The sequence below is a fragment of the Oncorhynchus nerka genome, linkage group LG20 (assembly GCF_034236695.1).
Source record: "Oncorhynchus nerka isolate Pitt River linkage group LG20, Oner_Uvic_2.0, whole genome shotgun sequence".
In the NCBI taxonomy this organism is placed as follows: Eukaryota; Metazoa; Chordata; class Actinopteri; order Salmoniformes; family Salmonidae; genus Oncorhynchus; species Oncorhynchus nerka.
Genome location: NC_088415.1, coordinates 57,656,280 through 57,671,571, shown reverse-complemented (window position 1 = coordinate 57,671,571; position 15,292 = coordinate 57,656,280). Strand labels below are relative to the sequence as shown.

General features: G+C 43.6%; 1 protein-coding gene across 1 annotated transcript; it reads left to right on the top strand.

Annotated features, from left to right (window-relative positions):
* The first annotated feature begins 215 nt into the window (after positions 1-215).
* LOC115117390 (pre-mRNA-splicing factor 38B-like) lies at positions 216-14,823 on the top strand. Its single transcript, XM_029645860.2, has 6 exons — positions 216-732; positions 1,327-1,395; positions 8,761-8,912; positions 10,963-11,023; positions 13,415-13,632; positions 13,722-14,823. The coding sequence occupies exons 1-6, from the start codon at positions 508-510 to the stop codon at positions 14,425-14,427; spliced, it is 1,431 nt and encodes a 476-aa protein (XP_029501720.2). The 5' UTR covers positions 216-507; the 3' UTR covers positions 14,428-14,823.
* The last annotated feature ends 469 nt before the right edge of the window (positions 14,824-15,292 follow it).

The following is a 15,292-nucleotide window of genomic DNA, read 5'->3' as shown; positions in this document are numbered from 1 at the left end:
CAGTGGAGGCTGCTGAGGGGAGAATGGCTCATGGCTGGAACGGAGTATATGGAATGGCATCAAACTGTGTGTACCGTCCTCACCAATTAAAGGTGTCACAACCTCCTGTGGTATGGATACAGTGGCTCGTGACCGGCCTCACACTCCTCCAGTACAGTAGGTGGCGATGTAAGCAGCTGTCAGTTGGTTGCGATCCGGCAATAAAAGCGTAAAGAAGACGGCGCACGGCGTTAGCTTGTCGTTGCATTTTACTTGCAGCGGTTGTTACGTGCACATTTCTTGTCGAAGAACCTCGGCTAGCCAGACATATAGTTATAGAAAGTAGGGTTTGGCGGTCTAAAATCGTGCGCTAGGTTATTGTAGAAAACAGTTTATTTACCGTGACTATTGAAGGTTTCATATCGCGTTTTAATGGTGTTGTATTCGGAAGCATCTATTGTGTAAGAAAGCTAACGTTAGCGGCTAATTTCCCGCATTGTTGAATCGACAGCGTGGGATCCTCGCATTATGGCCAACAACACTGTCGCCGCGAACCAACAGCAACCACAGGCCGTGAGCAGGATTGGCCCTAACGCTGGAAAACATGGCAACAACTTGCCTCTCTGGGGCAACGAAAAGACTATGAACTTGAACCCTATGGTCCTCACCAACGTTCTCTCATCTCCATATTTCAAAGTGCAGCTGTATGAATTGAAAACCTACCATGAGGTGGTGGATGAGATCTATTTCAAGGTAACGTCTGGACCCATGCTACAAGGCTGGCTAACGTTAGCTAGCTAACCTTGGTTAGCTTCATAGCTAGCTGTTTGAAAAAAAAATTGAAGGGGGAAATGGCTAGCCAAATGATCAATTGTCAGGTAACGTTAACTAACGTTGGCCTAACTTGTTTTAATGTGTCAGTATCTAACTCTCAATGTTAATTCCACAGCTAAACGGACACGCTTCTGTTCTGTTGACACATTTGAGCGGTTAGCTAACGTTAGTTAGTGTTAGCTATATTTAGCTAGAACAATCCCCAGTAATTGGGAATATTGTGTTGGAAGTAACGTTAAAGTAGTTAACTACACTTTCTAGACAAACCTAGCTTACGTTAGCGAGACAAACTAGCTAAATATCCAACGTTAGATTACATAACACTAGCTAGTAATCATCAAGTTTTGTTGACTAGTAAGCGGTAATAATTGCATGACCATACAACGCCATCAACCTATTTGCATGTGGTGAGATTTGTCACTTATGGCTTAACTTTGAGGCAGCCAACAAATGACGTAGCCAACGCCACAATGATTTTTGCATCATTGAGTCACCATGTTATTTTCTCACTAGGTTACTCATGTTGAGCCCTGGGAGAAAGGCAGTAGGAAGACTGCCGGACAGACTGGAATGTGCGGAGGGGTAAGTTAGAAAGTACGTGCCTTTTGCCTAACCGTGTTTCTATCTCTCCGATGCTGCCTGGGTTATTTCTGCAGCTGAGAGTAAAATCCATGCAAGTTTCACCCTGACCAGAGAAGCTAGTCTCTGCCAACTCACGTTCACAAGTGCATCACATACGGGTGCACCTCAGCCACACTCAAAGTCCTAAACGATATCATAACTGTGCTGTGCAGCCGTCTTCATTGACCTGGCCAAGGCTTTCGACTCTGTCAATCACCACATTCTTATCAGCAGACTCCACAGCCTCGGTTCCTCTGACTGCCTCGCCTTGTTCACTAACTGCTTCTCAGATAGTGTTCATTGTGTCAAATCGGAGGATCTGTTGTCCGGACCTCTGGCAGTCTCTATGGGGGTGACACAGGGTTAGATTCTCGGGCCGACTCTTCTCTGTATATATCAATGATGGCGCTCTTGTTTTGGGTGATTCTCTGGTACACCTCTACACACCTCTTCTGTATACATCTGGCCCTTCTTTGAACACTGTGTTAACAAACCTCCAAACGAGCTACAATGCCATACAACACTCATTCCGTGGCCTCCAACTGCTCTTAAATGCTTGTAAAATTAAATGCATGCTCTACAACCGATCGCTGCCCGCACCCTCCCGCCCGACTAGCATCACTACTCTGGACGGATCTGACTTAGAATATGTGGACAACTACAAATACCTAGGTGTCTGGCTAGACTGTAAACTCTGTCCAGACTCACATTAAGCATCTCCAATACAAATTTAAATCTAGAGTCCGCTTCCTATTTCTCAACAAAGCCTCCACTCATGCTGCCAAACATACCCTCGTAAAACTGACTATTCTACCGATCCTTTACTTCGGCGATGTCATTTACAAAATATCCCCCAAAACTCTACTCAGCACACTGGATGTGGTCTATCACAGTGCCACCCGTTTTGTCACCAAAGCCCCATATGCTACCCACTACTGCGGCCTGTATGCTCTCGTCGGCTGGTCCTCGCTACATATTCGTCGCCAGACACACTGGCTCCAGGTCATAAGTCTTTGCTTATAAGGTAAACCTCCGCCTTCTCAGCTCACTGGTCACCATAACACCCACCCGTGGCACGCGCTACAGCAGGTATGTCTCGCTGGTCACCCCTAAAGCCAACACTTCATTTGTCTGCTTTTCCTTCCTGTTCTCTGCCAATGACTGGAACAAATTGCAAAAATCACTGAACCTGGAGACTCATATCTCCCTCACTAAAGTTAAGCACCAGCTGTCAGAGCAGCTTACTGATCACTGGAGCTGTACACAGACAATCTGTAAATAGTCTATCCAAATACCTACCTCATCACCATATTGTTTTTTTGCTCTTTTGCACACCATTATTTCTACTTGCACATCCTCATCTGCACATCTATCACTCCAGTGTTAATTGCTAAATTGTAATTACTTTACCACTATGGCCTATTTATTGCCTTACCTCCTTACTTCATTTCCAACACTGTATACAGATTTTTATATTGTTATTGACTGTACATTTGTTTATTCCATGTGTAATTCTGTGGTTTTTGTTGCTTTGCTTTATATTGGCCAGGTCGCAGTTGTAAATGAGAACTTGTTCTCAGCTGGCCTACCTGGTTAAATAAAGGTGAAATACAATTTTTTAAAACATTGGTCCCCTTGATAAAGATGAGCAAAAAAAAACCATTTGTTGGCTAAAATATACTGCTACTGGGCATAGTTAATGATGGCGCATTGGTGTTAGAGGAGTCACTGCAGATCTGGGTTCGATCCCATGATGCGATGCACAATTGGCCCAGCATCGTCCAGGTTGGGGGAAGGTTTGGCTGGCTGGGATGTCCTTGTCCCATCGCGCTCTGGCGACTCCTTGTGGCCGCCGGGCACATGCCTGCTGCATTTGGTCGCCAGCTGTACGGTGTTTCCTCCGACACAATGGTGAGCAGTGTCAAAGCAGTGCGGCTTGGCGGGGTCGTGTTTCGTAGGATGCATGGCTCTCGAACTTCGCCCCTCCCGAGTCTGTATGGGCGTTGCAGCGATGGTACAAGACTGTACCAGTTGGATCACAAAATTGGGGACAAAAAAAGTTGAAAAACCAATCATGGGTTTCGATTATTTGACCTTAAAATGATTCAAGCTGTTAATGGAAATTCCAAAGCCAGAAATAGTAAATTGACCAAAAGGTAAAAAGTATTCCATTGTCTGTCAGGTCCACATAGAAAAACAAGAATTTACTATGAAATAATAAAATATGACTTAGTTTTATTAGCCTTTTTAATACCTTAAATTCATCTGTGCTCAGGCAGTAACAGCCAGACGACAATCTAATGTCATCTGTTCTCCCCATACTGTCGGTAGTCATCCTATTCAGCTAGACTGCCCAACTATGCTGTAGAGCTGTCTGACAATAATTTGACTCTTTTGAAAGTCGACAGTTCATAGAAGTATGTCTTATCCTTTTCACATATCGTTGTGTACTTTTCCCTCTCATGCGGCAATGTATGCAGTCTATCTAACCTAGCAGGTGTGAAAGGGGATACCTGGTCAGTTGCATAACTGAATGCATTCAACTAAAATGTGTTGCGCATTTAATCCAACCCCCCTGAATCAGGGAGGTGCGGGGTCTTAATTGACGTCCACGTCATCGGCGCCCGGTGAGCAGTTGTTGCTGGTTAACTGCCTTGCTCAAGATCTTTCCACCTTGCCGGCTCTGGGATTTTAACCAGCATACTTTTGGTTACTGGCCCAACCGTGTATCCAACTCGGGCCCATCCAGAAAAGATAAGGAGTAATGGATTGTGGTCATTGTAGTTATTTGCCACATTTCTACGCTAAACTTGCCTGATCCCAACCATCCTCCTGCTGACTACAGATTCTGACATTAAGTTGCTGGTGATATGTAAAACGTGGAATCTGCAACTTTTCTCATGTGGCATAACGATTGACTTTCTACCGATCTGTGTGTCGGTTATGGTTTTCATATGCACATTTTTGTGGAACAGCTTCATTTAATTTGTCTTTATCTCAATCTTTGTGATGTGGTTAATCAAAAGTCTATCCAAATCAATATTAAAATGATTCAAACCTAAAAAGCAACTTATATTGCCAACCATGTAAAAATAACCTACATAAAGCCAACAAATAAACATTGCAGCCTGTAGGAAGAAAATATCCTGATAAAAATAAATATCCTATAAATCACATAGGCATGGCCTGTCTGCCACGAACTTGAAACATTGTATCAACAATTAACTTGGGTCTTGCCAGAGCACACTAGCAAACTAACTTCTGAGCCCTACGTTTCCCACGCCAGTAAGCTCGGGACAGATGCAGCTGTAGGCTGTCAGGTAGGCCTATTTTATGGCATTTCCACTGGATGAGAGCATGCCATTTTTTTATCGAAGGAGAGCGAGCTGGAGCGATTTTCAGATATATTGAGGAACTATTGTCATTTTCAATAGATGTAAAACAGATTTTGGTTTGCTTGCTGTTTGAGGTGAAAACATTACTTTGAGAAGCGCCACAGCTCATTAGTGGTGGTGAGTTAAGCCAATCAGAAATACTATTATATACCCAAATGGGCAAATTTGCATGCAGGGCGGGTAGCCTATAGGCCTATTTCTATGCGTAATCAAGTGATTACGCAACATTGACAGGAGTGTGCCAATCACAAGACGCTGACCTAATTAACTCATAAATGCAATGAAATAAACCAAAACTCGTTTCTCACAAGTGTAGCATAGGTTGTGTGCCCTGCAAACATGTCCTCTCCAACAATAACTGGTAAAAGACTGGAATAATATATTGAATGCATTAGCAGAGATTACCGTAACCTAACAAACATTGTAGATTAGGAATTAATGGTAAATGGACTACTGGTGGTATATGGTATGGAATTGATAGACTAACAAGCAAACACAAACGGTTCACAGAATGAAGTTACGGAACAATTAATGTGCGCAAATTGGCAGGAGAGCACTTTCTGGAGAGAGACGTGAGTTGTCGTGACATTTCCCTTATTCTTGGGCTGTGCCATCCCTGCATCCTCCGCAATGGATTAGTATCAACCTACGCAATGGATTAGTTCACTGAGATGAGTGTGAATAAGACTGTCTCGAGTGCCATAAATACATATTTTCTACTGCTCGACAAAAAAGATCTGTCATCCAACAGCCTAACGGCCAAACAATCGACCAGTTGACTAATTGGGGTCGGCCAAAAATTGAACCAACGCCGGTCAATTGGTTAAGTAACCTAAAATCCCTCGGCACTAGTGGAAATAAAATTGCCCCAGCAGTTTTGAATTGGACTATTGTTGGCATCCGTGCTAAAGATTATTTTTTTAACGGTATAAATTAAATTCAACTGAGCTATGTTGTATGCTAAAAAATCGGGCAATTATTTTAACCTAATACAATTGCTCAAAATAAGATTTTTAACAAGTAATGCCATTTTCTCCTCAAAGGGTAAACATTATTGGCACTCCTATTTTGAATAACTCCCCTTGTGAGGATAATTGCACTGAGCTTTTTTTCTAAAATGTTTTATGAGTTTGGAGAACACATTGGGAGGGATCTTAAACCTTTCCTTCATACATAATCTTTCATTGATATAATTTCAATGAAAACCACAGGTTTTCAACAGGGTTGAAGTCTGGAGACTGAGATGGCCACTGCAAAATGTTGATTGTTGTTGTCAATTAATATGGATGTAACTATTCACCTGATACGCATCAAGTATGAGTGCCCTAACCTCTGCAGGGGCACATGGCACTTTCTCCAGAATGCACTCCCGCCAATTTGTGCACATTCATTGTTTAATAATTGTGTGAATTGTTTGTTTGATTGTTAGTGTATATCAATTACCCTTTGCATATCACCAGTAGTACATTTACCCTTTAATTTCTTATCTACAGTGTTTGGTTATGCAACACTTGTGAGAAAGTTATGCAACACTTGAGACAAGTTTTGAATGATTTCATTCCATTTATCAGTTTTGTCAATTTAATCAATGTCTCCTGTCTGGAGAGCTCCTGTCAATGTTGAGTAAGACGCGCACCTTACGCTTAGAAGTAGACCCATAGGCTTCCTGGCCTGAGTGCAAATGTAGGCATATAAATGTGCCAATTTGTGGGGCTCTGATTGTATTTCTGATTGGCTAATGAGCGGTGGAGCTTCTCAAAGTAATATTTTCTTCACCTCAAAGCGCTATCAAACTAAATGTATTTTTTACATCAACTGAGAATGACAATAGTTCCTCAATGTATTAGAAAATTATTTCCAGTTCTCTCCCTTTTCATAACCACTGTGTTAAAGGGACAAATGTCATGCTCTGGTCCAGTGGAAACTTAATTAAAATAGCCCTACCTGACTACTACTTGTTCAGTGCTTGGACTGAAATAGGTTTGGGTGCTGGTACTGTTTATTTTTAGGTGCAGGAGCTCCACTATATTCTGTAAGAGGAACAGGAGCTCAAGCAGTAGAAAATGTGAGGTGTCGGGTGCTCTGCTCCGGTGAGCTCCTGCACAAGTCAAGCACTGCTTCTTATCCCTTTCACAAATAGCCTACAGCTGTCTGTCCCGAGCTTACTGGCAAGGGAAAGTCTGAGTGCCCAGAATATTTTATACAATTTTGCTAGCTGCTACTTCTGACCAGACCCAAATTAGTAGTTGATACTAGAGGTCGACCGATTAATCGTAATGGCCGATTTCAAGTTTTCATAACAATCTGAAATCTGGTATTTTTGTGCGCCTTTTATTTATCCTTTATTTAACTAGGTAAGTCATTAAGAACACATTCTTATTTTCAATGACGTCCTAGGAACGGTGGGTTAACTGCCTAGTTCAGGGGCAGAAAGACAGATTTTCACCTTGTCAGCTCGGGGGATCCAATCTTGCAACCTTACAGTTAACTAGTCCAACGCAATAACGACCTGCCTCTCTCTCGTTGCACTCCACAAGGAGACTGCATGTTACGCAAATGCAGTAAGCCAAGGTAAGTTGCTAGCTAGCATTAAACTTACCTTGTAAAAAACAATCAATCATAATCACTAGTTTACTACACATTGTTGATGTTACTAGATATTATCTAGCGTGTCCTGCGTTCTATGCTCAGTCAGATTATATGCAAGTATCTGACTGAGCTGTGGTAGGCAGAAGCAGGCGCGTAAACATGAATTCAAACAGCACTTTTGTGCGTTTTGCCAGCAGCTCTTCGTTGTGCGTCAAGCATTGCGCTGTTTATGACTTCAAGCCTATCATCTTCCGAGATGAGGCTGGTGTGACCGAAGTGGAATGGCTGGCTAGTTAGCGCGCGCTAATAGCATTTCAAACTTCACTCGCTCTGATCCTTGCTCTGCATGGGTAACGTTGCTTCGATGGTGGCTGTTGTCGTTGTGTTGCTGGTTCGAGCCCAGGGAGGAGCGAGGAGAGGGACGGAAGCTATACTGTTACACTGGCAATACTAAAGTGCCTATAAGAACATCCAATAGTCAAAGGTTAATGAAATACAAATGGTTTAGAGGGAAATAGTCCTATAATAACTACAACTTAAAACTTCTTACCTGGGAATATTGAAGACTCATGATAACAGGCCATGAATGTGTTTGTTAAAAAATACCAAAACAATTACACATCAAACCGAATTGCATCAACCCTGAGGTACCCCTAATCAAACCGTATCATATCGGAGCCCATGTATCTAGACGGGTATTGAATCATTCATAAAAGGAGAACTGCACATCCCTATCAATTAACCACTTAATGGATTTTCATGTGTGCTTGGGATTGTTGTTTTGTTGGAAGATTCACTTGTGACTATGTTCAGCCTCCTGGCAGAGGCAACCAGGTTTTTAATTAAAATAGCCCCATACGATCAAAGCTACACCACCATATTTTACAGTAGGGTTTAGGGTCTTTTCTGCACAGTCATCTTTCTTTCGATGCCAAAACCCCAACACTGGTGTGTGTGTTGCCAATGAGCTCTCTTTTCATGTCATCCAACAAATGTTAACTTGCTAAGCTGCATTGGGACTTGGATTGGATCCGGTGCTATGGCCAGATGACATGAAAATTGAACTCTTTGGCCACACACACCAGTAGTGGGTTTGGCAGTGAAAGAAAGATGCATATGCAGAAAATAACCCCATACACATGCAGAAAATAACCACATGCAGTAAATAACCCAGTCTGTAGTTGACAGTTGAACGCGAGCAACACACTTAACTTAGCTGTGGAGTAGGGCTGTGTTGAAAACTGATAATGGATCACCCCGAAACTTAGAGGTCAACTTGATGTTAAAGGAACACTGCTCCCAAAAAGAACATGTCTGACTCATGAACCTCTGTTGTCCTCAGGTGCGGGGAGTCGGGACCGGTGGCATTGTGTCCACAGCCTTCTGCCTGCTGTATAAACTGTTTACCATCAAGATGACCCGTAAACAGGTGATGGGACTGATCACTCACAACGACTCACCCTACATCAGAGCACTTGGCTTTATGTACATAAGGTACAACTCTGTTTTAATGTTGGTTTATGTAAAAATTTACACAGAAGGATAGGACCCATTACATCTATTTATGGCTGCAAATACATTTCAATCACCCCACCTTAGTGTTGCAACCTGTTTGTGAAATGCTCAGCAGTCATTTTGCGGTGTTTAGTTGCATGCGTAGACCTAAACATCGCGTCATTGTATCTGTTCCATTATGGCTTCTGTGAGATGCAGCGCCATTGAGGCCATCCCCACTTTGATTAAGTTAATTTTCTTCTACTACTATGAGTTGGCAAACAAACTGAAAGGGTGCCCACTGCCACCTAGAGTGTAGTATTTGAACAGGGGTAATGCCAACGTTGGTCATTTACTGTCCCTGAAATGGAAACGTGTCTTTGCCTTAGATGAATAGGGCAAACTTTTTATATCATTTTCTGGCACCCGACAGTAACACTTTGGCACCAGTTGAGTAGCTGTATAAGCCCCTCTGTAAGCCTGTTTGGATGATGGTTCCAAGGCGGGACTTATTTAAATAAGAGAATAAGGTGTATAGATATCACACCATTAAAATGACAGTGGGGTGATATTCCCCGAATACTCCTGCCTCCTGAAGCCACATGTTTGACACGGGGGACAAGTAACTTTATGATAATATGTTTGCAGTGAATGTAGAAGCAGTAGTCATTTTTCATACTTTGATCTGGTTTTATCCAAATGTCTCAAATTACATGAAGACATGATTTTGACTGTTTATGACCTTTAACCCCGAGCCTACAATTTCTGTACCCCACTGAAATTCAAATGAACATAATAAAATCCCCATCAGTCTGTTTAAGCTAGTGATATCGTCTCAATCCACAGCATTCGCCAATATCGCCCTTTCGCATCTGCTCTGAAAGGTGGCAAAGCTAGAGCAGTGTGTCAGACCAATCTGTCTTCTCACAAAAACCTGTAACGTCGGAACGGTTTGGCCTACAAAGTATTATAACCACTCTATTGAAAGAAGAGCCCGTTTTGCTCTAGGATGCGCACAAGACTAGTCTGAAGTCGGTACAGCCTCTCTTGCCAACTTCTGTCTTCAGTTTCCGAACAGTTTGGGATACACACTAATATGACCCCTGTGTGGACAGCTGATAGTTTCACAAACGCCATGGTGTTCACCGTTTTGCTCTAGGCAACCCACAAACCTTAGCAAGCCTCGAGTCGTCTGAAGGTCACCGCTACCAGGAAAAAAATAACGTTTAATGCCTAAAGAGGATATATATATTTTTAAATTATGTACACCTACTCATTCCAGGGTTTTTCTTTTGAATATTTTCTACATTGTAGAATAATAGTGAAGACATCAAAACTATGGAATCATGTAGTAACCAAAAGGTGTTTAAACAATTAAAAATAGATTTTTATATTTGAGGTTCTTCATATAGCCATCCTTTGCACACTTGGCATTCTCTCAACCAGCTTTGAGGTAGTCATCTGGAATGCATTTCAAGTAACAGGTGTACCTTGTTAAAAGTTGAGTAGTGGAATTTATTTCCTTAATGCATTTGAGCCAATCAGTTGTGTTGTGACAAGGTAGGGGTGGTATACAGAAGATGGATAAAAATCTGACCTTCAGCAAGGCCGTTAACCCACTGTTCCCCGGGAGCCGATGATGTGGATGTTGATTAAGGCAGGGTTAAATGCGGAAGACACATTTCAGTTGAATGCATTGTTGTACAACTGACCAAGTGTCCCGCTTTCTCTTACCTGTCCTTTCCTGGAATGGTGAGTTACTTTTGATCAAATCTGATTCACATACAACACTACACGTATCAAAAAGGAGGACCAAGGCACTCCATGTAATTAAAATGCCTTTATTTGTATGGCATGTACATCTTTTTGATGACCAATTTACTCCTTTTCTGTCTACCAAAACCTACTATTGTGTACCTTAGCAGTAATTTCCTTCTCCCTTTTTTCTATCTAGTTTTAGATGGTTAACAGGCGCTAGTCCAAAACATGGACATTTGTTATTCGATTGGATGTTCATAAGTAGATGCTCATGGTGTGTTTGTTTATCCAGATACACCCAGCCCCCTGCAGACCTGGTGGACTGGTATGATGGTTTCCTGGATGATGAGGAGGTATGTCCACACGGGTAATACTTTCATGTTTCTCTACCTTTCACTAACTAGTCTGGCATGATCCAAACTGTTGTCTCAGTTCTCTCCTCGTTGTGATGCTCAGAGCTGATTTTTCACCTTTGCCTTCATTTGGCTTAATTGCCCCCCTAGTCCCTCTCCCCAAAGTTGGGTAGCTAGGTAATTCGCTCTGCTGTGCTGCCTGTTTTGGTCAGGGTAAGTATATTTGACCGTAGTCAAATTCTGTTTACATCTGGGCATGCCTTTATCAGGACTTATTGCACAAAACAAATGTACAAAACTTGACCACTACTCTGAAATGTATAGCATGGTTCCTCCCTGGTCCTACCACTTCACACATCAATCCTTTGCTTTGTTTTCTTCTCACTGACACACACACACACACGTCTACTTAGCACAATTTAATAATTTCCTGGGGAGAATCTTGTAATAGACTTATCTTCTCTGTGCACCTTCAATTGGCTGGATAGTGTTTGGCAGACTGTGCATCCAGGCCTACTTGTTCTGATGCAGTATTTTAACCTGACATCCTCTGACAACCTACCTAACTGGCTAATTCCCATGTTCTCTTCTTTAGATGCCCCTTGTGCAGCAGGTGAATTGGATAATGTATCTCTCAGCACTGTTGGTTTGCGTGTGTGAGTGCAAAACGGATGTTCAGTTCTCTACCCATTCAAACCTGGTCTCTCTAGCTGGTGTGCACCTACCTATTTATCTACCTCCTCCACTCTGTACTTGCACTGTGGCCAATGTCTCCCTGGACTGTCGAGGAAGGAGGAAGCACAACTCTTGAAACCTTTCTTCACTGTCCACGGATCTATCTCTATTGTTTAAAGTTGTTTTCTCTCCTTGTTTCACCTCCACCTTTACTACTCATTTTAATGCTAGTGCAGATGGTGGATAAGAGAAGAGGAAGCCACTTTAGACTATTGAGATGCACCCCAGGTTTTCTGTTATTTTGACAGCATACACAATATATACAAAAGTATGTGGACACCCCTTAAAATTAGTCGATTCGGCTATTTCAGCTTCACCCGTTGCCGACGGTATAAAATCGAGCACACAGCATTGCATTCTCCATAGACAAACATTGGCAGTAGAATGGGCCGTACCAAAGAGCAAAGTGGTAGGCCACACAAGCTCACAGAACAGGACCGCTGAGTGCTGCTGCGTGTAAAAAATCGTCTGTCCTCTGTTGCAACACTCACTACCGAGTTCTAAACGGCCTCTGGAAGCAATGTCAGAACAATAACTGTTCATTGGGAGCTTCATGGGTTTCCATGGCCGAGCAGCCGCAAGCCTTAGATCACTATGCTCAATGCCAAGCGTCAGCTGGAGTGGTGTAAAGCTCACCGCCATTGGACTCTGGGGCAGTGGAAACGGGTTCTCTGGGGTGATGAATCACACTTCACCATCTGGCAGTCCGACGGAAGAATCTGGTTTTGGCCGATACCAGGAGAACACTACCTACCCGACTGCATACTGCCAACTAAAGTTTTTGTGGTGCTGTTTTTCATGGTTTGGGCTAGGCCCCTTAGTGAAGGGAATCTTAACGCTACAGTATACAATGCCATTCTAGACTATTCTGTGCTTCCAACTCTGTGGCAACAGTTTGAAAGGCCCTTTCCTGTTTCAGCATGACAATGTCCATGTGCACATAGTGAGGTCCATACAGAAATGGTTTGTCGAAATTGGAAGAACTTGACTGACCTGCTCAGAGCCCTGACCTCAACCCCATCGAACACCTTTAGGAATTAATTTGAACACCGACTGCGTGCCAGGTCTAATCGCCCAAAATCAGTGCCCAACCTCACTAATGCTCTTGTGGCCGAATGGAAGAAAGTCTCCACAACATCTAGTGGAAAGCCTTCCCAGAAGAGTGGAGGCTGTTATAGCAGCAAAGGGGGACCAACTCCATATTAATGCCCATGATCTTGGAGTAAGATGTTTGAGCAGGTGTCCACATACTTTTGGTGATGTAGTGTATCTTTGTAAGTACAGACTCTTGAGGACAGATTAGATGACAGCAACTATTTTTCCATTTCCCTATTATTTCCTATAGTATCAGGCACTAAGCTACATTTTTATGCAAACACATGATAATGATTCGTATGTGTGCATATTAAGCTAGATGAAAACAGAGGTGAAGGTTCAGTACATGGTCATCACAAATTATATTTTCTTTCTAATTGAGTAATGGAGGTTAAAGCAGGGACTAGGAAGATAAACCTGTAAATCGTTCTGGATAAGTGTCTGCTAAATGCCAAACATTTAAATGAATAAGATCTAAATACAATCAATGCCTTTTATACTTCTGTTTGGATCTGTGTTAATAAGGTTCTGAATACCCCACCCCCCTCCCCATGTTCTCAGGAGCTGGATGTGAAGGCCGGAGGTGGCTGCGTTATGACAATCGGAGAGATGGTCCGGTCGTTCCTCACCAAGCTGGAGTGGTTCTCCACTCTCTTTCCACGCATTCCGGTGCCCGTGCAGAAGCTGATCGACACGCAGATGAAGGCAAGGCCCCGGAAGGTTCCTGAGAAGGTAGAGGAGCCTGAGGAACCACCGGCGGAGGGCCGTAGACGCTCCAGGTAGGAAATGGAGTGCAGCCATTACAGATAATATTGTGTTGATCACATCTGTCTTAATGCAGCTGAAATGTTGGCTTGTTTCTGGTCAGGAGCCCCAGACCTACCCCGAACCCCAGGAGGACTCCCAAACGGTCGAGGAGCCGGAGCCACCACCGCGAACGAGAGCGCCACGGCCCCAGCTTCGACCGCGAGCTGGAGAGGGAACGCGACCGCCAGAGGAAAGAGCGGGACTCTGGGGACGGGAAAGGAGAAGAGAGGGAGAGGCGTCGGTCCCGCAGCGCAGACCGTACCCAGGAGCGCCGGGAACGTCGCAGGAGCCGCAGCGGGAGCCGGGAACGCAAGGGAGAGCAGAAAGACAGGGAGAAAGATGGGCAGGGGTGTGTGGAGAATGACAGGAGGAAGGACAGGGAGTACCATAAAGATGGGGGCAGCGAGAGGGAGCGGTCCAAGGACAAGAGGAGCAAGGGAGAGGCGGAGGACAGGAGACAAAAAGAAGAGAGAGATGAGAGGAGGGGTCACAGGGAGGAGAGGATGGCCAAGCACTCCAGTCGGAGTGCAAGCAGAGAAAGGAGACACAAGAAGTCCATAAAGCGACAAGTCCAAGAAGAGAGCAGAGGCGGGGCTGAGGTAGGGGAGGAGAAGAGTAGGAAGAAGCAGAGCAGCCGGGAGGGGGAGCAGCGCTCTCTCAAACACAGCCGCAGTAAAGAGCGGAGCCATCGGCCACGTGAGCCCAGCAACGGGAGAGACCACAGGAAACACAGGGAGTGTAAAATGAGCCAGAGCACAGAGCGATGAGGGAACTCGTGCTGAGCCCCACTAGCGCAATTCACAACTCTCCCGCCATCCTTTCTCTTCCTTACATTTATTTTTACTTGATCATGTATTCTGTCACTTGTTTTAAAACGACAACAAAAAGCACCTGGACTTGTCTTTGGTCATCGTAACTTTGTGTAGATCTTTCTCTCTGCCTATCATCCCTTTCTAGACCAGCGTTACTCTTCTCTACTGTAGTAATTTCAGTCTATGGTACTTTGTTGTTGTCTGGAAAGTTCCAAATTGCTTTGTACATATGGATCTGAGAATGTTTTAAATCCTACAGAGCAGCCTCCCAAGGGGAGTTTGTACTCCGCACCGAGCTGTGCTGTATTTGGCATTTTGTTTTCTAATAAAACTACTTTTATGAAAGGAGAATTCTGATTGTAGTTTTGTAGATACTGTAATTCCTAACGCAGACCGCTACAAATCTAACAGGCTTCGCTGTGCAGCAAACAGCACTTCCTCCACTCTCCCTGTTTGTACCACTGCTCAAACGTTACAACATACAAACCCGTTGAGCTATTGAAAAGGCTCTGATTCAATCGGCAACATTGGCAACATTTTAATCAGTGAGTGAGTTTCTGGCACTACCTCTTAAGCAATTACTCAGTACACCCAAATGTAGTAATTACCCAAATATAGACGTTATGATGAGCGTCATGACCCATTGTACATCACCCCAGTCAGAAATTAACTGTTTAAGTACTATATCTACATCAATGAAAGGGGATTATCCGAGTAACTTAATTCAGATATTTTTTTTGAACAGAATGTTTGAAACAAGGCAACAGGGAACATGTCCCCCACGAATGATGCAGCGCTCCCCTTTGTGCCAATTGCGTGA